At 38.2% G+C, this 27,999-nt stretch overlaps 1 protein-coding gene across 4 annotated transcripts; it reads right to left on the reverse strand.

The window, feature by feature from the left end:
• Positions 1-284: 284 nt before the first annotated feature.
• st8sia5 (ST8 alpha-N-acetyl-neuraminide alpha-2,8-sialyltransferase 5) lies at positions 285-27,999 on the reverse strand. Of its 4 annotated transcripts, XM_053479355.1 has the most exons (9): positions 27,669-27,999; positions 17,951-18,061; positions 15,785-15,877; positions 14,076-14,168; positions 13,701-13,787; positions 13,446-13,590; positions 12,525-12,637; positions 5,305-5,397; positions 285-2,729 (listed from the first exon to the last, which is right to left on the reverse strand). In XM_053479355.1, exons 1-9 carry the CDS (start codon positions 27,797-27,799, stop codon positions 2,261-2,263), a joined length of 1,335 nt encoding a protein of 444 aa, XP_053335330.1. In that variant the 5' UTR covers positions 27,800-27,999; the 3' UTR covers positions 285-2,260. The 4 variants fall into 4 exon arrangements, with proteins under 4 accessions (XP_053335330.1, XP_053335327.1, XP_053335328.1 ...); XM_053479352.1 differs by lacking the exon at positions 15,785-15,877 and having other exon boundaries at positions 27,669-27,885; XM_053479353.1 differs by lacking the exons at positions 14,076-14,168; positions 15,785-15,877 and having other exon boundaries at positions 27,669-27,885.

The raw sequence follows: 27,999 nt of genomic DNA on the forward strand, positions 1-27,999 counted from the left end.
TTATTTCCAACTAGGTGGATGTAACCTTGTCACCATTGCAACCCTTGATTTGGTGCCAGAACCTGAAGAAACTGTAGCTCTCTGAAGTACTGATTTTACACATTTAACCATGACACTAGGATGTAGTGGATTCAGGCCCAAAAACACCTAAACTGCTAATAATTCACTGGGGTGGTGGGGGTTAATTGGTCAGGCTGAATAAATGGGTGGATGGATGGATGCATAGATGGGTGGATGGATGAATGGATGGATGAATGGATGGATGGATCCAGTACACAGAAGCAGTAATTCCAAATGAATTTATTTACACATTTGATAAAGACAGTGAGTATTGCACATAGTACAGTATGACCATGTCCAAAAGCTTTCTTTATATGTCCCTTTATATATCCCTGCCCCTTTAGTCATTTTAATGAGTTCCTCAAATGTATTTAAAGAATGATTTTAGTATGGGATTAATACTACTGTATGTACTGTAGAACATGCTTAATAAGATGTTGTGTTTGTGTCTGGCACTGGAAAAGTGGCTTGAAGAAATCCAACAATTTTAGTCAGATTGACACTGATCAACCTCAGAAAATGATTAATTATTTACCATTTTAGTGAAACCTGACAACACTTCTATGGAATTATAATCAATCAATTATGCTTTACATCACATTCTGCATATTTTCTAATGATGACTGGACACAGAATGTTGCTGATGTTCTTCAAAAAGGTTCACACCTTCCAGAAGTTATAAATATAACGCAATATTTAGTTGTGAGCCCAACACAAAGAGACTGATTAAAATTTATATTATTATATTATATTATTATTATATATAAATATATTTAAATCATGATATGATTTAAATATATTTTAAATATTGTCTAGGATGAACCAAAACAATGCTATTCAGAATATTGGCACCTAATGAGGGAATTATGGCATGACTCATAAAGGCACCAAGAACAAAAGAGAAATACAGTCACAAAATAAAAATTCCTAATATGATTAAAATATGATTAATAGGCAATTCTTGAAACAACTTTCAGTTCATTCGCATCTCAGTTTATATCAGTGTTTGGAAAAAATTCACCTTCATCATGAAATTTTATCACATTACGTGGTACGCCACACGTCTTTTGTTGCCAACTTTTTCTTTAAAATGTCTTTAAAAACTGTTTTTGTAAGAGTCCCTACTATTGTCATGTGTGAGCAACAGCAAAAGAACACAGACACTTGATCCATGTATATAAATTATTAGTATGATAGAAAATATCTGCTTCTAAAATCCTCCATTTGCCTGGACGCTTACAGTGAGTTAAAACTTTTTTTTTTAGACAAATCATGAATAATTTAATAAACGGTCATAAAAATGAACACTGTAAAAGCTTCATAAATTTTGCATAACTATTTTAATTACATTTTTAAAAATCCCCATGAACTATATAAGCTACAACTGCAAAATGTGACTATATTTCCATATTGTTATGCTGATATATTCGCATGATGATTGTCAATATATAATACAGCAGGCAACATGATTTATGTGTGTATATCGACTCCAAACTTTCTGACAGGGACTTTACTTTAGAACTCGTTTACCTCTGTGCATATACCCCATGTCACTTTCAGTGTAATGCTGTTTAGGCAGTGCTGTTTGGATTTGTTTTAGTTCTGTCCTGTCTCTCTGCAAATCTGTTCGCTTTGTTTGAGACCCTAAACCGTATTACAACAGTATTTACAGCTGCAGCAATATCTAATGAAAAGAGAAGCACTTGTATGATTATTTTCAACAGTTTGTTCATGACAATAATAAAGTCATTTGTATTTAAGTGATAAATAGTTCTGTTGTTTATGAGATATTGAGGTTTCATTTCTCCTTTCACAGAATAAAACCACCATTTTAAAGTTTCACCAAAAAAAAAAAGGGGGAAAAAAAAACTGCACGAAATATCTTACACAAAACAAACAAGCACCATGTAGCGACGGCACTGACAGATTTAGATGTTATCTATATCAAAAACATAGTGTGAAACTAAATGGTTGTCCTTAAAGACAGCGATATTGTGTTTCAGACACTAAATCCGACCTCTGGCTTGAATTCACTCAACCGGATCAGAAGTCAACGGCTCAGTGGAAACCACATTAGCACATCTCAGGAATATTGTCTTTCACATGCAAACAGACTCAGTAGTCCATTTTGAATTTCACACCACTTACTAGCAACTGGAAGCTCCTCCCTTGAACACAATCGCTTCAGTGGTCAATTCCATCACCTGCACACCCCAGTATGCACATTCAGGATTCCACGTGAGTGTAAGTGCAGAAAGGTGAAGAGCTCGTGTGGCATGGCATGGAATCCCGGCCTTGGTTTGACATTGTCATAGTAGTGGTGTGTAATGAAAATGCCTGCTGGGTTCATTGGGAATGCCCAGAAGCCGTAGAGGTGCACTTCCTGGCACAGTTCGAGTGCTGCTGTGGCAAGCATGAGGCCACTGCTTAACCGTTTGGCACGGACACCCTGTGCTGCCCAGAAACGCTGTGCACCCAGGAGGTACTGTGGGTGAAAGAAGTAAACACCACGTGTAGTGGAGCCACTAAAGTCATCCAGGGCATACTTGACACGAAAGGACACGTCAGTATTGCGCGCATTATAAAATGCAGGCAGCACCACTGATGCATTCTTGTAGTTCACCAGGACATCATAGAATGGCCGCCGCCATTTCTCCAGTTTGTGAAACCTGTATGTATGTATATATGTATGTATGGGTTTGTGTGTGAATTGGATTGTGAATATGAGAGAAAGAGGGAGAGACATATATATACATAAGAAAGTGCATTATTTTTGCAAAACAGTAAGTGAGTGTTACATAAAATCAGCAAATAGAATTTGTGTTCAAAAGTTGGCACCTCCTCCTTTTTTAATCCTATGTTTTTGTGTAAAAACAAAAATCATCTGATTATAGCTTTTCTTGGTATTAGGAAAATACAACCTCAGTTGAACAACAGCCTACAACTTCACTGTGCCATTATTTGTTTAACAAAAATGAAACCAAAAAGTGTGAGCAATACTAAAAAAACCCTATGATTCACTAGCCTGTAGCAGCAATTATTGTTTCCCGCATAACTTTATCAGTCTGTCACATGGAAGATTTTTGGGTCCATTCTTCTTTACAGCATTGCTATAGTTCATTGAAGCTTGCATGTATGCACAATTCTGCTAAGGTCCTGCCACACCATTTCAAGTGGGTTGAGGTCTGGACTTCCAAAATCTTGATTCATTTATTTTCAAGCCATTCTGATGTACATTTACTGGTGTGCTTAGGAATATTGTTCTGACCCAATTTTGTCCAAGCTTTAGCTTTTAGACAGATTTGCTGCTTGCCTCTTTTTTCCGAAGAGGTTTATGATCAACTAACTGCAGCAAGCTCAGGTCTAGTGGCTGCCAAATAAGCCCAAACCATCACATCTTCAATGCTGTGCTCAACAGTGTGTATCACCTGTTTCTGATGAAATGCTGTTTGGTTTTTCCCATACATGGCACTGGGCATTAAGACCTAACAACTCCACTTTGGTCTCATCTGTCCATAGGACATTGTTCCAGAAATCGTTTTCATATGGAGTTTTGCAAACCTCAATTGTGTTTTCATGTTCTTTTTAGAAAGAAGAGGTTTCTCATGGCAACCCTTCCAAATAAAACATGCTTGTTCAGTCTTCTTGACATTTGCTGTCATGAACTTTAACATTTACCCTTCTCATTGAGGTAAGATGTAATTCTTGCGTTTTTTATGGATTTCTCTTAGCATTCAATGACCTGACCTTGGGGAAAATAATGATTTGATCCCATGTAGACTTTTTCCACAAGAAATGTAGGGTCTATACTTTTTAGAATAGATTTATTTTAAAGTAAAGAGATGGAACATCAATAAAAAATAGAAAAAAAGCACATCATATAAAGAATAGAAAACATGACTTAATACTTGGTGAAGAAACCCCTGTTGGCAAGCACAGAGGTAAGACGTTTCTTGTAGTTGGTTACAAATTTGCACACATCTCAGTAGGGATTTTAGTACACCCTTTTTTCACAGATCTTTGCTAATTCCTTACAGTTTCTTGCCTGTCACTTGACAACTCAAGTTTCAGCTTCCTCCATAAATTTTCTATAGGATTAAGGTCTGGAGACTGACTAGGCCACTTCAAGACCTTAAAGTGCTTCTTTTGTCTATGAGATATGTTTTGGGTCATTATCATGCTGGAACACCCAACCACGACCCATCTTTAGGAAGTTCTTATCCAAAATTTTACAATACATGATCTCGTCCGATTGGCCCCCCAATGAGACAACCTGTATCTTTAGCAGAAAAACAGCCCAGCCCAGCATGATGTTTCCTTCTCTGTGCTTGACTCTGTGAATTTACTCTTAGAGTCATAGTCAGGATTTTTCTTCCTCCAAACAAGAAGAGTCAAGTTGATGAACTTTAGACAGCTTGTATATGCACCTTCCTGAGGAGGAGGACCTGGAAATGCTGAAGGACTGTGTAACCAATGGTTTGTTTGGTGACTGTGGTCCTAACTGGCTTAAGATCATTTACAAGCTCCTCCTGTGTAATTCTGGGCTAATCCCTCAATTTTCTCATGATTATTTTTACTCCATGAGGTGAAATCTTCCATGGAGCTCCAGACCAAGAGCGATTGGTTATTTTGCATGTCTCTTTGTCACCAAGCTTCTTGTAGCCCATTCCAGTCTTGTGCAGGTCTACAATCTTGTCCCTGATGTCTTTTGTCAGCTCTTTGGTCTTGCCCATGATGGTAAGGTTTAAATGGAAGATTGGAAGAGACTCAGTGGACAAGTGGCTTTTAAACACATAACAAATTGTTGTTAGGAGCAACTTCTTAAATTAATCTGTTTACCAAATGAGACATAACCAGTGCGTGGAAGCCAGAATTATTGTTGGTTGGTATGATAAAACTTTATAAACCTTTATTAGTCCCACAAGTGGGAAATTTGTTTCCCACTTGGGATGGGATCAAATACTTATTTTACTCCACTACTCTGTACTTAGGAACAATTGTGCCAAGTCACCTAAACACACTTTCTCTCTATAATGTGTGATATTTTATGATAAATTTATAGTAGATTTTTTTAATGTTTGCCATTGCCATTGTTTTCATGACTGCAATGTTTTATTCAAAATAAAATAAATAAATCCCCCCACACGCACACACATACACACACACAAATGCAGAAGTGCATACAGACACTCTTGATGGTTGATGCTCTTGCAGTGACTATGAACTTCCTGACCCCATGCTCACCTCTCTGTGATAATGCTTGGGTTGATGGTCACCAGATGAGTCTTAGTTCCCACATCTGCTGCATACTTTTCAGAAATTGGAGGAATGTTACACCTGAGATAAAAGAAAGAGAGAAAAAGAGGTAGAAATTAAAAGAGAGAAGTAAGTGGTGGATTCAATTGACATTTTTAGTCATTGAGTTTATTTTATATTAGTGATAAAATAATTATAAAGAATTAATGGAAGCCACTGACACTGACCCTACTGAAGAGAAACAAGCCAAAAAGATCAAGAACAATACTGTATTAACCATAATAAAGGACTAAATATCTCATGAAAAAGATAAGACCCATAAGAAGATATACTTAGCTTGATAAAGAAACAATGCCACAATACACGAAGTCTGGTAGGGAAAAGTAATGAGCACAGAAGGTTGCTTCTGCGTTATAAGAAGTAGATGATTCCGACTGTGCTGTAGTGCCCCCTGCTCTCAGAATTATTTAACTGCAACTCCTTTAAAAATATGTTTTAAAAACAGCATATATTTTTGCACAGTATGTTGGGAGTTTGCATGTTTTATTTTTATAGTTTTGAAATCTCTGTGAGCCTCCAGAATTTGTGCCTGACCCAACTAATGTTTTGTGTGGCTGAATGGAGAAATCCCCATAGCCATGCTCCAAAATCTAGAGGAAAAACTTCCCAAAAGAGCAAGTTATCCTAACAGAAAACTGTAGACTATATCCGGAATAGGCTGTTTAAAAGATGTATAGATGTACAGTATGTATATATAAGATGCATACACACTATGTTTCCCAAAGTACTCACTCCGCTTTACATGCATATGAACTTGAGTAACATCCAAGTCTTAGTCTATAGGGATTCATATTATGTTGACCCACCCTTTGCAATTATAACAGCTTTAACTCTTCTGGAAAGGCTTTAGTAGTGGCCTGGCTCGAGCATGAAATTGTCGAAAATGTCTTGGTGTGCTGAAGCATTAAGTGTTCCTTACACTGGAACGAAGGGGCCAAGCTTAAGTCCTGAAAAACAACACCACCTCATAATCTCCCCTCCACCAAACTTTACACCTGGCACAATGCAGTCAGACAAGTACCGTTCAACTGGCAACCACCAAACCCAGACTCGTTCATCAAATTGCCAGGCAGAAAAGCATGATTTGTGGTGGCCTGCTTTACACCACTGCATCTGATGCTTTGACCTTGGTGATGTAAGGCTTGGATGCAGCTGCTTGGCCATGGAAACCAATTTCATGAAGCTCTCTACGCAGTGTTCTTAAGCTAATCTTATTGCCCCATTCTCAAATTGCTCATAGTATGTGAATGCGTGTGTAAATGTTGACCGGTGATTCCACCATGGTTGTAAAAATGGGAATGAATACAATGGTCTCTACTGGCCACTGGCCTCTATGGTCCCTAGTTGGACTACAGAGATCCCTAGATGGATGAATGGATATGAGTGTCCAGGTATATAGGAACTGTTGCCCATAAGGGGTAATTCTTTTTTCTCATGATATTCCTTGTGGATTGTTTACAGTTCACTCTTATTAAACAGGCTTAATATGTAATGTGTAAAGGCCTAATGTGTAACATGTAAAGGTCTGATATTAAAACATGTACACTGAAAAAAAGAAATTTGGCTACCTGTTACATGTACTAAAATGTAATATGTGTTTTGTACATAATAATTTCATGTTTCCAAGATGAACATGAATAAATTATGTTGTACTTGCATGAAATTTAACAACTTAACATGTATTAGATTCAATCATGTTGAGATAAACCAAAGAGATCTTGTCACTATGAAAACCAGAAATATCAAAGCAAACATCGCGAGAAGAGAACAGTTTGTTGAGAAGACAAACGTGTGGCGGGCGTGTGGAAAAGGTAAGCAAGAATTAATTCCCGTCTTTCTAAATAGAAACGAAATACTGAACATAAATGTCACCTGCTGTTTAGCGATGTTTAGTCACGTTATTTTGGTTTAAGCTATTTCTTGTATTGTTAATCCCACTTAAAATACAGAGGGTTATATGTGCGTGCTTAATCTGCGGTTCGGTTTTGGTTTCGGTCTGTTCTCATGAGTTGTGAGGCGATAGGAACAAAGTATAAATATTTTTCATTCGCTAATTTAAGTATCATGAATTTTAATTGAATATCTATCTCTGTATTTTTTCACAGGAGTTTGTGAGTGAGAGTGTCCTGACTGCATCTGACTTCAGGAGTTTCCTGACCAACCGTCTCTAACGGTCATATTTAAAAGTCATAACGTACAGTCATAAAGTACAAAACGTTTCTGTTGGTGTATAATATTTTTTTTCTATGATTAATACTTATTTGTGGTGTTTTATGTTTTGTACATCTTTTCAAATTGAGACCTCATTTGTAAGTTGCTGCTGGTGTAAAACAGGGTTTTTATTAAATATAAAATAAAAATCTCCGTTTTATCCCATTTGTCTTATGCTTCCTTCCTTCACAGAATTCTGTTGACCAGGGCTTGAAATTTAAATTTAAATTATGTTGGACGCAGCTGTAGTAAATAAGTTTTACTAATAAAATTAATTTGACTGATTAATTTTTTATAATTAAAATTACATTAAACATTTGAATAATGTAAGCACTAAGAAATTGTTAGACTTTTTAATGATAATGGAGTATCATAGACATAATTCAATTACATTACAATTGCACAATTAATTGCTATTACAGTAAATGATAAAGATTATGTTAAGTCAACATGATTCTTTCACACAAGTTTAACATGAATGAAATACTTTGGTTTAGCAGGCAAAATTTGTGTAATTTGGCCACATTTTGATGATGTGGGACCGAAGTACACATTAAAATCAAGTAAATTCAAAGGATTATTTTTTTCAGTGTAGAGCTGTTTACATACCCTACTGTCATCTCGATTATTTTTTGTCTACATATCTACTGTATATGTGGTACAGCCAGTAAATCACATGCATCATGATTTTTACAACACACATTCTTCTTCAGAAAAGTTTATAGAAGCCACTCCAAGAAGAAACCAGAGAGGAGTCATAGGGGCATAAAGGAATTATATACTGGTGAGAACATTTGGGTCAAGGGTGGGTGGGAACATAGTGGGAATCTTTTACATTTTGGAGTCATTCCAATGTCTAATGAAGGCAAAGGTCAAATCTGGGTCTGCAAATAAAAAAGGTAAATTTACATCATCAGCATCAGCCAGCTGGCAGCAGGCATATGGTACCATACACAGGCACATATTTGGATGGAAATAGTGATATATTTGGAGGAAGAGCAATAACTGAGGCATAGTGAATAATTGATTCACTTTTATATAATACTAATGTTTGCTGCATTACCCTTTTCACAACTGCAGTGTGAATTTATAGGCTAGGCATTACTTTTTTGTTATTATTATTCCCATGTACAATAGAAGTGAGAAAAAAAAATTATAAAAATATTAATATTGTAAAGCTACAGTGAAGAGACTCTATTACTAGATTTGAATTCATGTGCCCTTGAGGACTTGAAACTGTCATAAGTAAAGACCTGGAGGAGACCCACATAATTTAGGGCATTATTTATAATCATAGTAATGCCCACAGAGAAATGCTTAAAGGGCTCCTTTGGGGTCAGTGTTTTCTTCAAAATAATCATCAAAGCCTAGCTAGATTACATATGGACCAGCTACTTCCTTCATACTCATACATGCATTTACAGTATATATCTCTGGAATGAGAAATTTGACACTAAATATTTTGCCTTTATTTTAAGTAGCTGAATTATTAATTTAAAGTTTTTTTTAAACTTTTATTTGTGGGGTTCACATTTATTTTATTAATTAGGTATAGAAAATTCAATTCAAGGTTAGTGCAATGCAAATATACAGTAGTATTCAGTTCTTGAATTTGATGTGCTTGAAGCAGGAAATATGGGCAAGTGCGAGAATCAGAGCAATTTTAACATGGAAAAAAGGGCCAGCTGACTGGTGTCTTAAATCTTGAGGGATTAAGGTCTTCCTGGTGTGCAGTGGTTAGTATATACCAAAAGTGTCCAGGAAAGGCTAACAAGGGTTCTGGCTATAAAAGTATTTTTGTGGCTTCTTTACCCCAGCTCCAGTTTGTGTGGATTGTGCAATGTTCTCAGATATGTGAACCCTTAGGAACATGAAGCTGTTGACTTTTTCTACTGCTGTCCAATTGAATTATGAGTGGACTGTGTATCTATAACCACTTCATATGTTTTCTCAACATTAAGAGAGAGGTTGTTGTCTTGGTACCACTGTGACAGTGCACTAAGATCATTGTGTCATCAGCAAATTTGATAGTAATGTTGAAGTCTCGCATAGCTGCACAGTCAGAAATATACGCAATGGTCAAAGAACGGAATAAAGTCCCCTTCCCTCTGAACCCACTGAAATCCTAGTTCCAGTTCTCTGAGCTCTGTGACTGGTTTCATGCGACTATGATATCGAACCTTGAATCTACAAATAGCATCCTCACATAGGTATCCCTCCTTCTAGATGATTAAGGACAGTGTGTTAAGCTGAAATTGCATTGTTTGGGGCTAGGTGTATTCAGGTAGATCTAGTGTAGATTTGAGTATGAAGTAGGACATACTGTAGGCTAGGTGTATAAAGCATTTACTGCTGATAAAATTAAATAGACAGGCACAAAAGACAGGCCTAGTTGCATTGCGGGTTATTACTCGCATGAAGAGCCGACACACTTCCTGCTTGGAGATCGATAGTCCATTGTCCGCATCCATGCTGGGTGTTTTTACTAAGAGATCAGTGATGTTACCTCCAAACCAGTGTAGAAACCATCTTAGCTCATTCAGGAAGATAGACAGGGCAAATCTATTTCTAATTTCTTACTGCAGTATGTAGTAGAAATTTGTCATAAGTTCTGTGGGTATAAAAAGCTTGTGAACTTTGTGTGTCATCAGCAGACTTGCATCAAGACACAGAACTACTGGCAGAGTTCATGACAGACCCAGGAGTGGAGCCCCACGAGTGACAGACCGCAACGATGACCAGTACCTACGGACTTATGCACTCAGACATCATTATCCAACTGCCACACAGCTGCAGGTACTAGGGTTTCCAGACAAACCATTCACAACCGACTCCACCGCTTTGGCTTGAATGCCAGACAACCGTTGGAGGTTGTCTCCACTGACACCAAGACACCGCCCTGAACATTTGCAGTAGGCATAAGACCATGTGACCTGGACAATGCAGCAGTGGTCTACCATCCTGTACACAGAAATGATTGTCGTCAGCGTTGCTGGAGAAGGCGAGGTGAGTGATACGCTGAGGTCAATCATTTCTGTGCACAGGTTTGCTTTGAGGGAGGAGGTGCAACAGACTGGGCAGGCATCACCAGTCAGCGCAAAACAGATTTGGTTATTGCACATGGCTCAGTCACTGCACGTTCTTACCTCTCAGACATCATAGAACCCATCATCATCCCCCAATTACGCCAGCACAACCCCAACTTTCTGTTCATGGATGATAATGCTTCAGCACAGAATGTCAGAGCTCGATGGCAGAATTGTCACAGCACCACTTTAGGAATTTGGAGTGCCTCATATGGTATGGCCATCAATGTCCCCTGACCTGAACCCCATAGAGCACTTCTGGGACCAGTTGAAGCAGAGACTGGATGATCGTACCCCACCCCCACATGACCTGGCAGAACTGCGTGTAGCACTTGTGGAAGAGTGGAATGCATTGCCTCAGAACAACATCATGAGACTAGTGAGGAGCATGAGACGTCGCTGTCAAGCTGTCATTGCGGCAAATGGTGAAAACACCCTCTACTGACATTGTCAATTTTTGTTATTTGGGGCTATTCCTGTTATTGTCAAAATTTTTGAGGTAATAAATATTAAACTAATGAAAATGGTGTTTCTTCTCATACATTATTAGTAATATCTAAGAGAACTTATATATATATCATAATGTAAAGGATTTAAATATTATGAATCAATTTTTATTTCAGTTGAAAAGAAGCCACTCCTATCAAGATAGAAATGCTTTATTATACGATAAAGTTCAGACCACAAAAGCAACATTTCATCAGACCTCCTCACTGTAGGGATTAGTGCTGTACACCACAAATGTACTTGAGAACATGGTGAAGAATGACTCATCTGATATTATTACTCATCTGATTTTTCACTCATCTGATATAATTCCCCCACATCTATGTAGAATAGTGTCTTTAGTCACCACCAAACCTCTCAAAATCCATTCTTTTTTGTAATGAGAAATTTCCTACAATATTCCTCTCTATGTATTTGTCGATGGTATTTAACTATGGCCTCTCCATGTCTTTGACAATCGTTGCTTTCTGTATTAAACAACACTTGCTCTTCTGTTCTCCTTAGAAGTCAGATTAAGGCAGAAATAGCATGGTCACTGCATGTCCATTGTCCAAAGTGTCCACTGAATTTATGACCCTATTTACTGATGCCAGAATGTCACTGTTCCTGTTCCTATGGAAACACTCGCACTTTCACACTTGGGTGACTGAAACTCTTGCCTTTTGCAACAATGACCATTGTTAAAAGCGCTATATAAATAAAATAGAGTAATAAATATATTTCTGTTACCCATACGAGCCCATGATGACAGGTGTCACGAACAAAATTGTTCTGTAAAATTCCTTATTAAATTTTATCCTTGATTTTACCTTATCTAATTAACAGCCTGGGGCAATTATGTGACAATCTGTGAATTTGTGTACCCTTGACATCATTTCATGTTTGCCTGAGTAGCACATGTGACAGAACTAGCTGATTTTTTTCCTTATGGTCTTCTTTAGGTCACACAGATGTTTAGCCTCAATCTTATGAGTTCTTGTCACATCGTGTGTGTGGAAATGCTTTATATTTTACAATGCAACTCCACCAATCGATCCCAGATCGCAGTCATTTATCATTTTTTCCCCAACCATATTCTTTCCATGAAATTGGCGGACTATGCAAGCAGGCAGTGTAGCCAGGATTGTCCAGTGGAAAATCTAGTGGGAATAATATTATTTGAACTTTTCTCACAGCAATTCAGTGCCAAACCTTGTAAACACTGCTTCTTGACATGTATAATATATCAGCACAGCATGCATTCTGTGAGACATTCATTAATAATGAAAGATGCTGACAGCAATCTCAAGACACTGGTCATAATAAGGAATACTGACTGCATAAGTGTTATCAAAAACATCTTACCGGAAGACGAAGTCAGCAGAGTCAATCTCTTTCCCACATTTGCTGTTTTTAATTATTCCTCCATTCCCGATCACGGCACACTTCTTAAACTGTGATTTTGAGTAAGGCATGTCCTTAAAAAAAAAAAAGATAAGAAATACAAAGGGTATTTTTTTAACCCGCTTTTTAAAACAGGGATTTTTTTATTGTGCAGAATAAAAGAACACAGTTATGAGAGTAACTACCTTTATTTCTCTATATATTCATCTGATATACTAATGCACTTATCCAGACATTTCAAGGTAGACAGTTTTTTTCAGTATGCCAGCTTCACGTCTGAAACACTGGCCTCCCAGGAACTCCTTTAATGACTCAAACATGTGGAAATCATTTTGATTTGAAATTATTTGAGGTCAGAACTGTACGTGGGATGTGGCTATAACTCCCAGCCGAGTTCCTGTAGTGTGCAAGTGGTGTTTGTGAATGATTGCGTGTACCGTTGTGTCTCTTCTGCAATTTGGCAACAAGGTACACAAGTTATGCGACGATTTTTCAAGGATCAGGCATTTCACTTGACCGCAATGGGCTCCAAGCCACCATGGCTGGGATTGTCATTCAAATTCAAATGTTTTACTGTGGCTAAGAGTACTGTGCCTGAAGTCTTCAGTAAATATCTAACGGTTTTTATACCTTCATTTACAATAAAATGTCATGGTATTATCCCAATGTGGGCCTGTTGCTAGGTAACGGTTGCCAGATTGATGTTAGGTAAGATGAAGTAGATGTTCGGCAAAAGCTGCTGTTTTTTTCATCTGTCTGCTTTCTCCTCTCTCACTGTTTATATGTTACAGAACGAGAGAAGGAAACAAAGAGAGAGAGTGAGAGAGAGAGAGACAGAGCGAGAGACAGAGAAAGAAAGAGAGAGAGAGAGCATCCACCAACCTCTGGAAGCATTTTAAATATCTCAGGGCTGATGTGCAAGATGCCACTTGTGTCAACCTCGTACCGCAGCTTCGTGCCGGATGGTGTGTTTCTTTGCGTCGTAAACAAGAAGGAGGGAGCATTACAGCACCGTGACAAAGACATCCTGTTACACACAGAGCAGTGAGCGGGTTTAGACGAAAGCAAACCTGCCAACAGACTATACCGTTATATCCTTCTATGAGAATGAACAAGTTTGTTTATCTGTGTACATACTTGAAGTTGTTGGTCTCCTCTTTGTTCTGCTCCCATGTACAAGTCTGCAGGTTTCTCCATCGTTCAAACAACTCTGATGTCTTAACCCTAACACACACACACACACACACACACACACACACACCCCTATATACAGTATAGTGACAGAGCAGCTCACATCCAGCAACACTTTATTATATATTAGCACACATCAGGCAAGAAGGCACAGAGCACAAGAAGGATAAACGAGCACAAACGCTGGCACAGAAATAGCAAGTCTATGAATAAACGTCCTTCTCTGACTTTCTCGTTCTAATCGAATCATTCTAGAAACATGATTCCCTCAGAAGAGCCCAGGCTGCAGATATCTGGGAATCTGAGTGGTGTGTGACTCACATGGACAGCATTTTGATGTCTGTGATTTCTTGGCGCAGTTCTCTGCAGGTGGTGGTGTTATACAGAAGGGGTCCGTTAGAACTCTCCAGATACCTGCCAGGATACACACAGTCATACAGCAGCTACACTACACTAAAGCCTGGTCCCAAACACACACATACACAAGCACACATACACTCACATAGTGGGTAACTGAGATGCTGTCAGGGGTTTTACTGCCTACTGGGTTTCGTACCTCAAACACACACGCGCGCACACACACACACACACACACACACACAAATGAATTCACACAGACTGGTTGGTTGTTGTGAAGAGAAAGGTCACTTCAGAGGGTCCTTACATCAATGGTGAGCAAAGAAACATTGCAGAGACATTAAGATGTGTGGATGGGTCCACCTTGATTATGGAACAAAAAACAAGAACATACATAAAAACGTAAAAGGATTTTAAATTGTGGAGAAAAACAGAGCCGTACTGCATATAAACTGGCCAAATGCCATGACCCAAACTTTTCTCTCTCTCCCCCTATACATCATGTATATATCCTGGCTTTAATACTGACTGTTTCTGAAGTAATGACCTTTAAATGGACTATAGCAATACCATACACCACTTACTCTGCTTTAATCCAGAGCCAATATGGCAGCTATCTTAATGTCTCTTAAGAACCAAACAGGCAGCTAGCTAGGATTTCTGTGATTTATTTGACAAGCTTTAAATAATGTTACACTTAAAATTTACTTAGCAGAACTCTGACTATAAGGGGAATCAAACTTCTGCAAATAAATTTAACCGACTTGTATACTTGTTAGCTTTATAACACTAAAACTGATTTTAAATGGTCCCAAAGCTGCTTATGTTGTAATAGATATTCAATTAGCCCAGAAATGTATTCTCCCATTTATAGCCCTTGTGGGAATGGTATAATTTGAAGCCCGAACCAAAATGGCTGTTGAAATTTGACCCAAAATGGTGGTTGATCTCAGATGACAGACAATAGCAATGAAAAATGAAACATACTTATGTGGAGTTGGGGAGGGAGACAAAATGCAACAGAAGATAAATGACCCAAACTAAAAGACAATGTTGCAGTAAAACACAAAAGAACCATTGCATACATCTCTGACTAGAATGACATTATAAAGATCTGACTGTGCTGTAGCCTAGAGAGGTGCACACTAGATAGTCAGGAGCATTCCGGGAGTGTACACTTTGTTCAGAGTACAGATTAAAAAGGAACCAAAGTAAAAAGAAATTAAAGCGCGAGCCCAGTCAAAGACAAGATGGCAATGCAGGAGGACTGAGATTAGGCAATAGTGACAATTACACACACATACACACTCAACATGAGAGGGTGCGCTGTGTTTGTGACCCACACGCTGGTGCAGGTTTGGAAATGAGCAGCAAGGGAGTATGGGAGACAGACTAAACAGGAAGTCAGTAAACTAAGGGGAACAGAGTGAGCACTCCCAGCTTTGGGGTGGGGTGAGACAGGAGATGGAGTCAGAAGCCAAAGTTCGAGGTAGGGTTCAGACTGCATGCACAAGCACACCACGGAGTGGAAGGGCGATGAACAAATGCATCCTCTCAGACCAGATGGACAGGGGACAGACATCATTCCTGAAGAGGTGGAGGAGGGAAGGGGGAGGACGTTTGGCAAGAAAGAGAGAAACTGATCGGAGATGCCATCATTGACAATGGCCTACCTTCTCTTTTCTTTTTTTCTCTTCTTAATATCTGCTAGGCAGGGCGTGATAACTGCGGAGCTCTCTGAGTGCTGAAAATTCTGACGGACGCATCTGTCAACATGCAGACAGGTGGGGGTTAGCGTCATTTAATTTAGCCTTGTGTTTTTTTCAGGTCAGAATGGCCCGTTTTCATTTATTTGTACTTTTAATTAATAGTCAAGTGAATATTTTTAAAAAGATTTTCAAATATAAAACTTTAGGGGGGAAAAATATATGTATATATACACTCACCTAAAGGATTATTAGGAACACCTGTTCAATTTCTCATTAGTGCAATTATCTAGTCAACCAATCACATGGCAGTTTCTTCAATGCATTTAGGGGTGTGGTCCTGGTCAAGACAATCTCCTGAACTCCAAACTGGAGTCAGAATGTCAGAATGGGAAAGAAAGGTGATTTAAGCCATTTTGAGCGTGGCATGGTTGTTGGTGCCAGACGGGCCGGTCTGAGTATTTCACAATCTGCTTAGTTACTGGGATTTTCATGCACAACCATTCCTAGGGTTTACAAAGAATGGTGTGAAAAGGGAAAAACATCCAGTATGCAGCAGTCCTGTGGGCGAAAATGCCTTGTTGATGCTAGAGGTCAGAGGAGAATGGGCCGACTGATTCAAGCTGACAGTAGAGCAACTTTGACTGAAAAAAACACTCGTTACAACCGAGGTATGCAGCAAAGCATTTGTGAAGTCACAACACGCACAACCTTGAGGCGGATGGGCTACAACAGCAGAAGACCCCACCGAGTACCACTCATCTTCATTACAAATGGGAAAAAAGGCTACAATTTGCATGAGCTCACCAAAATTGGACAGTTGAAGACTGGAAAAATGTAGCCTGGTCTGATGAGTCTCGATTTTTGTTGAGACATTCAAATGATAAAGTCAGAATTTGACGTAAACAGAATGAGAGCATGGATCCATCATGCCTTGTTACCACTCTGCAGGCTGGTGGTGGTGGTGTAATGGTGTGGGGGATGTTTTCTTGGCACACTTTAGGCCCCTTAGTGCCAATTGGGCGTCGTTTAAATGCCCCGGGCTACCTGAGCATTGTTTCTGACCATGTCCATCCCTTTATGACCACCATGTACCCATCCTCTGATGGCTATTTCCAGCAGGATAATGCACTATGTCACAAAGCTCGAATCATTTTAAATTGGTTTCTTGAACATGACAATGAGTTCCCTGTACTAAAATGGCCCCCACAGTCACCAGATCTCAACCCAATAGAGCATCTTTGGGATGTGGTGAAACGGGAGCTTCGTGCCCTGGATGTGCATCCCACCAATCTCCATCAACTGCAAGATGCTATCCTATCAATATGGGCCAACATTTCTAAAGAATGCTTTCAGCACCTTGTTGAATCAATGCTACATAGAATTAAGGCAGTTCTGAAGGCGAAAGAGGGTCAAACACCGTATTAGTATGGTGTTCCTAATAATCCTTTAGGTGAGTGTATCTATCTATCTATCTATCTATCTATATATATATATATATATATATATATATATATATATATATAAACATTTTTCTGATATCATTGTCTTTAATAGAAAATGATAGTTCTAGTAGAGAGATCATATTCCATTCATTCTGACCTGAGAGTAATGAATGAATAAAAGTATGAATACTTTTACAGTTATTTTTATGGAAATTGTTAATTAGTTCATTTTTACCTAAAGATAAAACAGTTTGTGTGTGTGTGTGTGTGTGTGTGTGTGTGTTGCAGTTTAGTTAAGCTTAGCTAAAAATATCTTGGAAAAACAAACCCGAATATATAAAAAAAATGAATGGCCTTTATTGCAAAACAGTTAATAGAACAGGAGAGTTAAATCTATCATCACCCTTCTCACTATTCTGTTTCTCTTCCCTCTCTCTCTCTTCCTGGCTCTCTTTCATCCTGCTGCCTCCACCTTTACCTGGACCAGCCCTTAACAGATTCACACAAATGAAACAAAACTTGTCCCTGACTTCTGATTGGCAGTGGCATTAGCAAAATCTGTTAAATGCCTTTGTAGTGTTAATGTTAAATTAAGTCCAAAACATGCATGGAGTGGCATTCGTGTTCATTCACTTTCACACGTTTTCTCTCTCTCTGTGGGTTGGGTGGTTTCAGTGCTGCATTGTACCTTTTCCTCCCAATTCTGGCAGGTTGCTTCATCCCTCCATCATCAGGGTAACTAACGAGGGCACTCCAGTTGCCCACCTCCTCTCCTTTGAGGCGGGTAAACTGTTGCGTGCTAGTGAAAGAACGAGGCAGTGCATTTAAAGTTTAAAGGTGCATTTTAAAAGAGTGAAACACATTTAAAATTACATCTAGATACATGTGATGTGATCACAAGTGAAGTGTTGAAGCGATCAGTGCGCTGACACCATTTTTTTTCCCATGATACCTATCGTGTGAGAGTGAATTTTCAAAAATAAATCTTATCAATACTATTATCAGTTAACTTGTAAATTAACTGACAATAAACATCTGCAACATATTGTAATTGTTTGAGATGGGGAAAAATCGATTCAGTTATATATCACGATTCTTTGTGTGGCAATACATGTATTGCCAGACTTACTTCACAACTGTTTACTCTAAACTATTCACACACTGGCAGGCAGCACAGCATCTTGAAAAAATCCCCACTCCCCCCCAAAAAAGAAAAACAATATTGAATTGAGATATTTATAAAATCGTGATACTAACAGAATCGGCACATCGATACTGTGATAATATGGTATCGGGTTGTCCCTGGTGGTTATTGGCAATTATAATTTGTAATAATTGGCATAAGTTTCAATGCCATAATTTCAAATCCTCCTATTTAGGAGGATTTTTAAAAGTAAAAAAATTGGCTATTAAATGAACATAAACATAATAATCTTGACATATGACTGTTTAACAGTGTTCAGCCAATACCTCTGACACCTTATCAAGAACCCAGTACATCACTGCATCAGAATAATTTGCCCCAAATTAATCCTTTTATCTAAGGATTATTATTTTATCTAAAATTAGTTACTTGCATGTGTGGGTTAAAGTAGGACGTCTGAAATCAAATTATAATGTTAGATGAGCATATACTGTGCACATTCAATAATTAAAATACTGTAAATCTCAGGATTGAGGTTTGGGTAATGGGATTATTCCAAAATAACATTTTTAAAAATAGTTGTTTTTAAGTGTCCTTCTAAATACTGTAGTCACTACTGTGTACCAACCAAGTGATGGACATCTACAGTAGCTGTGTTTTTACATTAGGAAAAAATCCTGTGAATTTAGGTTTATCAAGTATTTGTAAGATTCAAATATGAACCTTATCAACACTGCATTTAGTAAAATCTACTTTCATAAACTAGCAAGATCAGTTTGTGGGTTTTTTTTTTTTGAAAACAGCTTAACTACTTGTACTTCTGACCAATCTTACACTACTTAATTTAAAATACTTATTCTTGTTTACTTATTCTTTATTCTTGGCTGCGACTCAAACTCTACAAAGGGGCACTTTTCAGATATCTCATTGTGGAGGTAGCCTTCTCATGAAATAGGTCAGGGGTTTTACTTCCATCCAATTAAGAAAGATAACTGATTCCACTTGTTTATCGGATGATTTCAGGTCTTTAGATTACTATCAAATAGGGTAACTACTTCACTGAAAATGAAAACCTACAGCCACACTGGGGCTTTGTGTTTAAGACTGAAGATCCCTGGAGAAGTGCACAGTAATGACCACATAATGGCCTCTTACAGTCTTACAATTGTAGGTCATGTTTCATAGTTCCTAGGTTTCTCATGTCCTCATTTAGATTGTTTAAGAGATCCTTGTGTTTTCCAACTTAGGGTTTTCAGATTAACTGTATTTAGTTCATTTTGGAACATAAAAACACTGAATGGCTTTACTTTATTTAAAGTGTCTTTTGCTTTTTCAAATATGTAATGCATCATATCAAGTCAGGTAAATCAATGGGCAGTTAATTATGGCCAATAGTGTGCAGTAAGTAAAATGTATCAACGTTTCCATTTTGGCAAAAATTGGTACATTCATTAGAATTGAGAAATTTCAATCCTTAACTTTATTCCAAAACAATTAAATAAACACTATCCAAGCTGGTTATTCCAGTTGTGATAGAAAAATCATACTTTTTTTCACTATAAAATCATGCTGTTGGTAAATCTACTTTTAAGGGGTAGCGTGATGACAAAATTAGGCTCAGGAAAAATACCTAAATAAGTATATTCTAAAAATCTGATTTCATTTTTTTTTTTCCCGCAAATTCTCTTTAAAAAACTCACACATATCTCAGCAACCGGACGGGATACAGTAATACATTTGGTATTAAAATGGAGCTTATTGAACGATCCATCCATCTAGGAACCTCTATAGTCCAACCAGGGACTGTGAAGGCCAAGGGTGACTATTGTATTTATTCCCATTTTGTACAACTGTGGTAGGACCTCTGGTCAACATTCACATTCAATATTCACAATTGGGAACACCAATTAGCCTAATCTTCATGTCTTTGGACAGTAGGAGAAAACCGGAGAACCCAAAGGAAATCCACAAAGCATGGGGAGAACATGCAAACTCCATGCACACAGACCCAATTTGGGAATAGAACCCAGGACCTGGAGGTGCACGGCAACACTGCTAACCACTAAGCCAACTTATTAACCCAGGAATCTGAAAATATTCATAAGTCATCAAATCATGCCTAATTCATGCCTGGCTCACTTTGCATGAATTACTGCAGCAATGCGGCATGGCATGGAGCGATAAGTCTGTGGCACTGCTGAGGTGTTATGGAAGCCCTAGTTGCTCTGATAGCGGCCTTCAGCTCTTCTGCATTGTTAGGTGTGGTGTCTCACATTTGCCTCTTCATGATAGTTTGCCGGCCAATCAAGCACAGTGTGGGCAGTTGCTGAGCCCTGCTGAAAAATTAAATTAGCATCTCCATAAAGCTGGTCAGCAGAAACAAACATGAAGTGCTCTAAAACTTCCTGGTAGACGGCTATGCTGGCCTTGGACCTGATTAAACACAGTGGACCAACACCTGTAAATGACATGGCTTCCCAAACATCCATTGACTGTGCAAATCTTACACTGGACCTCAAGCAACTTGCATGTCTTGCCGCTCCTCTCTTCCTCTAGACTATGGCTCCCTGATTTCCAAATCAAATGCAAAATTAACTTTCATCTGAAAAGAAGACTTTGGCCCACTGATCCACAGTCCAGTCCTTTTTGTCCTTAGCCCAGGTAAGACGCCTCTGACGTTGCCTCTGGTTCAAGAGGGGCTTGACACAAGTAACATGACAGCTGTATCCCATATCCTGGATATGGCTGGGCATGGTGCAGTACTGACTCCAGCTGCAGTCCACTCCTTGTGAATCTCCCCCAAATTCTTGAATGGGCTTCATTTTACAATCCTCTTAAGGATGCGATCATCTTCTGGACAACTGTCAAGGCAGCAGTCTTCCTCATGATTGTTTAGCACACTAAACAAAAAAGAGGAGACTATTTAAAGTCTCAGGAAACCTTTGCAGGTGTTTTGAGTTAATTGGCTGATTAGAGTGTGACACTATAAGTCTACAATATTGAACGTTTTCACAATTTTCTAATTTTCTGAGATATTGAATTTGGGGTTTTCATTAGATGTGAGCCCATAATCATCCAAATTAGAAGAAATAAACACTTGAGATATATCAATCTGTGTTTAATGAATCTACAGTATATTATACATGATACATACTGTTTCAAATTGAATTACTGAAATAAATCAACTTTTTCGATGATATTCTAATTTATTAGAATGCATCTATATTGCAAACTATATTGCCAAAAATATTCGCTCGCCTGCCCTAGCATGCATGTGAAGTTGAGTAACATCCAATTTTTAAGCCATAGGGTTTAATGTGATGTTGACCCACACTTTGCAGCTATAACAGCCTTAACCCTTCTGGGAAGGCTTTAGGATTGAGTTTATGGGAATTTTTGATAATTTTTTCAGAACGTCTGTCTCATTGTCTTCGCTCTAATTCATCCCAAATGTTGAGGTCAGAACAGGCCAGTCAAGTTCTTTCACACCAAACCCGTTTATCAATTCTTTATGGACCTTGCTTTGTGCACTGGTTGTACCCAATCGCTTCTACTTTATTATAATACCATTATAACAGTGGACTGTGGAATATTAAGTAGCAAGGGAATTTCACGACTGGCCTTACTGCACATGTGGCATCCTATCACGGTACCACACTGGAATTCACTGAGCTCCTGAGAGCAACCCATTCTTTCACTAATGTTTATAGGTCTGCAGGCCTGGGTGCATGATTTTATACACCTGTAACCCTGGAAGTATATATACACCATATATATACTGTACACATATATATATATATATATATATATATATATACACACATTGTAAAGCAATGCTGAAGGCATCCAAAATATGTGATAATCTCCTTTGAACAGTTTATGTTGAGATGTATCTGCTATTCATGATCTGTAAAGCCTTCATAATGGCTCTAATCTGAGATGCAGTTAATTGGTGATTTTTAAGGTTGGTAACTCTAAATAAACTTCTTCTCTGTAAGTTTTGGTCTTGCCTTGCTGGGATGGTCTTCATGAGAGCCAGGTTCATTATGGTGCTTGATGGTTTTTGCAAATGCACTTGACAATACAAGAACTATTCCAGAAAGGCTGACCTCCGTGTCTTAAAATAACTGACTGTTGTTGTTCTTACATAATTACCTACATTCTAAAATGTCAAAAGTAAATGACTAAACAAAACCAATAAATTTGCAAGTGATCCCAAACTTTTGATATATATATATATATATATATATATATATATATATATATATATATATATATATATAATTTTTTTTAAAGAGTTAAATGATCGCCCTAGCTAAAGTACCAATACTCTTTGAGTAAATGTATTTTTAAATTAAACCTCTAATGAGGGAGGTTTAATGTAAGTTTATTGTTGTTTGTCAAATAAGAAGTATATCTGAACTCAATCAATGTAGACCAACAAACACCACAACCCAGACTCAGAAATTAGTGAAGACTTAGACATTGTTAGTTTTGGTGTTAGCATTTCAATTTAAAAGCAATTTAGTTACTTTGGAGCACAAATCTTTTATCTGTGACCCAAAGCCAAAAACCTACACCACCATAATATTGCACATATGGCGCCTTTCGAAACTGGAGATAAAATAGATTCAGCGAACCAGCAGTACGTAATGTCTTGCAGACAGTCTGCAGTGCAACTGGTAAAATAAGATACAATTACATCATGTTATTTGATGCTCCCAGGCTACCTACAAAGTGCAGTTATATAAATATAGCAGGCTGTAATAATGCCATATTTCAATCAAATGTCTACATTTGTACATACAGAAATTGCAAGGACTACTAATTTCCTAATTTCTTCCGTTTTTAGACAAATCTCTGCATGTTCAGAAGGTGCAGTTTAGGTGCCTTTTAAACCGAGTAGTCTAATCATATAGCCAGTGTGGGTGTCCTTAATATGAACTGTCCAGAATATTGTGTCATCAACTGGTGGACTGTTGTATAGAAGGAAACATAAGAAAAAACTCTGAAGGCTAAGCCAAAATGACATATCTGTTTTTTGTCTGGAAAAATAAAATTTGATGGCACTAATCAAAAGTGACATTATGAAGCACATCTATGCAACTAAACATAAAGACTTAAGAATTGTTTTATTTACAGCTATGAACTAATTGCTATTGGTAAAGCTTTAACGTGTAACTGTTTATGTAACTATCCGTTTATGTTAGTTGCTTATATGAACTTTTGTCAGCAAGGAATTTTATTTTCATTCTAATTTTGATGCTAAACATATGTCATATACTACAATGGTTGCTGGGTCTCCATCATTTTTTTTAACTAACTGCTTGATTCATGCCAGTCCTAAATTTTTCCCCAAGGTACACCTACCCTTCCACAAAAAAATTCAGAAGGTTGTTCATGCACTGGTACTGATAGCGAATTAGATGAATATACATGTACAGGCTTCTGCACTTTATGTAAACTGTTTACCTTTAATTATATTTTAATAGCAGTTATAATAGAAATTATTTGAATAGGAGTTTTTCATAGGTTTTGGTCCACTGTCTTTTTCTGGACTGCTTTAGTTGAACTTTAAGTTCAAGTTTCCAGTTGCCAAGGAATTTATGCATTTTCTAAATCCTGGTTTTAGAAGCAACATTACACCAGCAGAATCTAACCAATCCTCACCCACAGATTAAATCAAATCTAGTTTATTTAATTTAGGACTACATAGTCTGGAATTAAATTGTGTTTCAGAAAGTCAATGGAATTAGGGCTTAATTAATTATGAATTACGGCCTACTTCTAAACCATTTCCATTATATTCCTTATAATGTATAAACGCCTTGCAGTTGTCCTAGCTAATTATTGGTTGTTGTTTTTTTTAACCATAAGTTATTGTTCTGCATGAGTAATGATTATTGAAATCTATCAATAGGTCTGTGAGATAAAGCACAGCAAATTTATATTACTTTTAACATGAATTCCTGCAGTATTAATTGTTTTGCCATTTTGCATTTTACCGTGCAAAAGTAAATATCAGCAATAATGTGTAAAGAATAATTCTCAATAAGAAAGAGCAAGAAATTTGTTTCTTGTTTTTTGGAAAGTTTGTTTGCACATTGTCACTCAGGATGATTTTGTTCATCCCATGCATTTCTAATTGAATGAATGGAAACCCCAAAGGCAATTGCTTAGACTGTTCAGCTCTACCTCAGCAGCTAATTGTAAGTCCTGTTGCACTTACACTTATCATCATGAAGTGCTTTGAGCAGCTCATCATGAGACACATCAAGACTCTGCTGCACCCTCACTGGACCCATTGCTGTTTGCATCTCATCCTCGTTCATCGGACAATGCACTCTCCACCGCATTCCATCTGGCCCTTACACACTTGAACAATAAGGACACCTATGTTTGATTTCTGTACATAGATTTCAGTTTAGCATTCAATACCATCATCCCCCAACACGTGAAGCTGAGCCTGTTGGGCCTGAACACCTCCCTCTGTAACTGTATCCTGGACTTTCGGAAGATCTCAGTCAGAGCAGATCGGGGACAGCACCTCCAGCACCACCACACTTAGCACTCGGGCCCACTTCTTGCATAAGAAAGCCCAACAGCATTTTTTCCTCCTGAGAAAGCTGAGAAAGGCCCAGCTTCCACCACCAATCCTGACCACCTTCTATAGAGCGGCTGCATAACTGTCTGGTTTGGGAATTGTGCCATCTTGGACTGCAGGACCCTACAGCGTATGGTGAAGACAGCAGAAAAGATCTTCGGGTCTCTCTCCCCTCTATAGAAGACATTTACACCACACGCTGCATCCACAAAGCCACCAGCATTGTGGCAGATAAGACACATCTATCAGACATACTCTTCACCCCCCTGCCATCTGGAAAAAGGTACCAAAGCATTCAGGCACACACATTCAGACTATCCAACAGCTTCTTTCCACAAGCCATCAGTCTCCTTAACAGAAAGAGACTGGACTGATAAACATATACACACACACACACACACACACACACACACACACAAAATCACTCAGATAAACTCTAATTACCTCAATAAGAATTGGACAGAACTGATAAAAACACATGCACCAACACACTGATCAACAACCATCTGACAACCATCTAACAATTCATCATACCAACCTGAAATTGCTCTTTTGCACAATATTTGTTATTTGCACAAAAAAGAAAATATTTTCTATCTCTGCTGCTATCCACAAGGTAATGTTTACTGTTTCTTATTCCACTACCTTAACTTATTACCACAGAGTGCTGAAATGTGTAATGTTGTCGTGTTGTCACTCTTTGTCGTTTGCACATTTGCACAAGCACTTTATGTTGTCTTTTTCTGTATAGAACTTAGATAGTTTCTGTTAATTTATAATGCTAATCTGTTCTGTCTTAGCTAGTCAGCTAATTGTTTTTAGATAGTTAGCTCGTTAGTTTTTTGTTAATTTACATTGTAAATGAGTGTTGTATGTAGCACCTTGGTCCTGGAGGAACGTCGTTTCATTTCACCATGTACTGACCTGTATATGGTTGAAATGACAATAAAAGCCTACTTGACTTGACTACTTGGCTTGGGAGAAAGAGTCAATCATGTGTGAATATATTATTCCAGATCCCTAAGAATGGCACATTAGTACTGATGGACAAACACCAAGACTAATCAGGACAAGTAATGCACTCCAGATATTTCACTCATCGATAAAACCTCAAGTGAAGGTTCTGATGAGTGGATTGGGATGATTATTTGCATCAATTACACCCGCTTTTGTGGCAGTAATAAAAAGAAATTAATAATTTGTTTGATTAATAACCCACTGAGTCATTAATTTGAAAATGAATTCAGTTTAGTATCAAGCATTTAAAGTGTTTTAGCATTGCAGACAGTGACAGACTGATCTTGCTGCCAAAAATAACCCAAAACACATCAGTTCCATCTGAACACTAAAGTAAGAAATGTCTCATACACACAACTACATACAGGGAAAGATTTCTCCTCAGCACACACATACTGACACACACTCATGGATATAGTCACCTGACTGTTTTAGAATGTGTAGTGATCGCAAAAACCCTTTTGGTCAATCTGAGCACTTAATGCACACACACATACAACCTGGTGAAGAGTGTGTAAGTCTGTGATAGGATTCTTGCAACCAAAATGAAGCAATTCATATTCAAATAATTATGTGGGAGCAATTCTTTGGGTACAGTATTTTTACTATTTCATTTCAAGTGAAATCACTCTAATAAAAAAAATAAAACTCTGAATTTTTGGATGACATGATTGGACTTCAGTGTTAGTCTTACAATCCTACACACTCGTCTTTCTCCACAGGCCAGGTGCAGACAGAGAAGATTCAGACAGGATTCATGCTATCAGAGGTGACACACACCTGATGTCATGAATGCACTGTGTGCGTGAGGCAGTGGGGGGGTAAGGTGGGAGTGGGAGTGGGCGTGGCTTTAAATGTAGCATATGGATGTCTGCAGGCTGGCAGAGACCATAATGCACAAGGGGCCCACCGTCTGAGAGAGAGGCGCCATTTTGCACTGACACACAAAGACACGCTGGCGATGATGCGCTTTCTCAATCAAGAAGATCGACAATACTCTAAGAACAGAAAGCTTAGTACCATACTGTAAAAAACCATTACAAATTAAGTAGAAATCTATATTAAAAAAAATCATAATCTGTTTCTTGGAGCTCTGCTATGATGCAGAATACAGGCTACACCACAGTCCTTTCCTGACATCACAGATAATTTGTCTTAAATGTCTGTCATAAAGATTGCACAATGCAGTTTCATGTAAAGATGTATGATTAAGGTTGAAGGAAAAGAGAAAACAAAAATTAAGAAATAAAAATCAATTAAGGAAAAATCAAAACAGAAGGACCCAAAGCGTCGCGCGGCATAGACAGTCTGCCAGTGGGGACTGTGTATGGCATTTGGGGAGGTGGTGTTATGGAGCTCTCGCCTCAAAAACGGGGTTTTTTTCTCTGTTTTTTTTTTTTTTGTTCCCTCCGAACAGAAAACCGAATGATCAATGAAGGAAACCGTGCGACCGTTAAAACATAACGGTCAGCGTCGTGCTGTTGTTTCCGCCATATATTAGAGCAAAACATGCCTGACATGAACGAGCTCTTTGGCTGTGTTGCAGATCTAATCACACATTACAGCGCATGCACTGTGGTACTCACGGTCTAAATAACTGGTTTACCATAAAATGTTTTTTTTTTTTTTTTTTCATTTTACCTCCGGATATAATTCTTGCCGTAGAGGATTTGTTGCAGCAGCGTGACCACGCCGAAAGCGCAGATGAAAATAAAACACAGGGATCTGTTTCCCAGCAAATCGCGGCCAGCAGTCGGGTCCGAGTATCCCATCCTTGCTCGCGCTACGAATAACGGGTGATAAGAACGGAGAGGCGCCTTTATCCAGCTCCCGAGCGCATCGCTCTGAACATCAATGCTCGCTCCGACTGCCTGGTCTTTTGCCGTTATGGCGATTTGTTTCTGATTTTTAAAGTCGATCGTGGTATAATATAAAAATAATGTCTGGTGATCTGTGTCTGTGTAGATATGCC

Source organism: Clarias gariepinus, chromosome 19 (genome assembly GCF_024256425.1).
Source record: "Clarias gariepinus isolate MV-2021 ecotype Netherlands chromosome 19, CGAR_prim_01v2, whole genome shotgun sequence".
Classification (NCBI taxonomy): Eukaryota; Metazoa; Chordata; class Actinopteri; order Siluriformes; family Clariidae; genus Clarias; species Clarias gariepinus.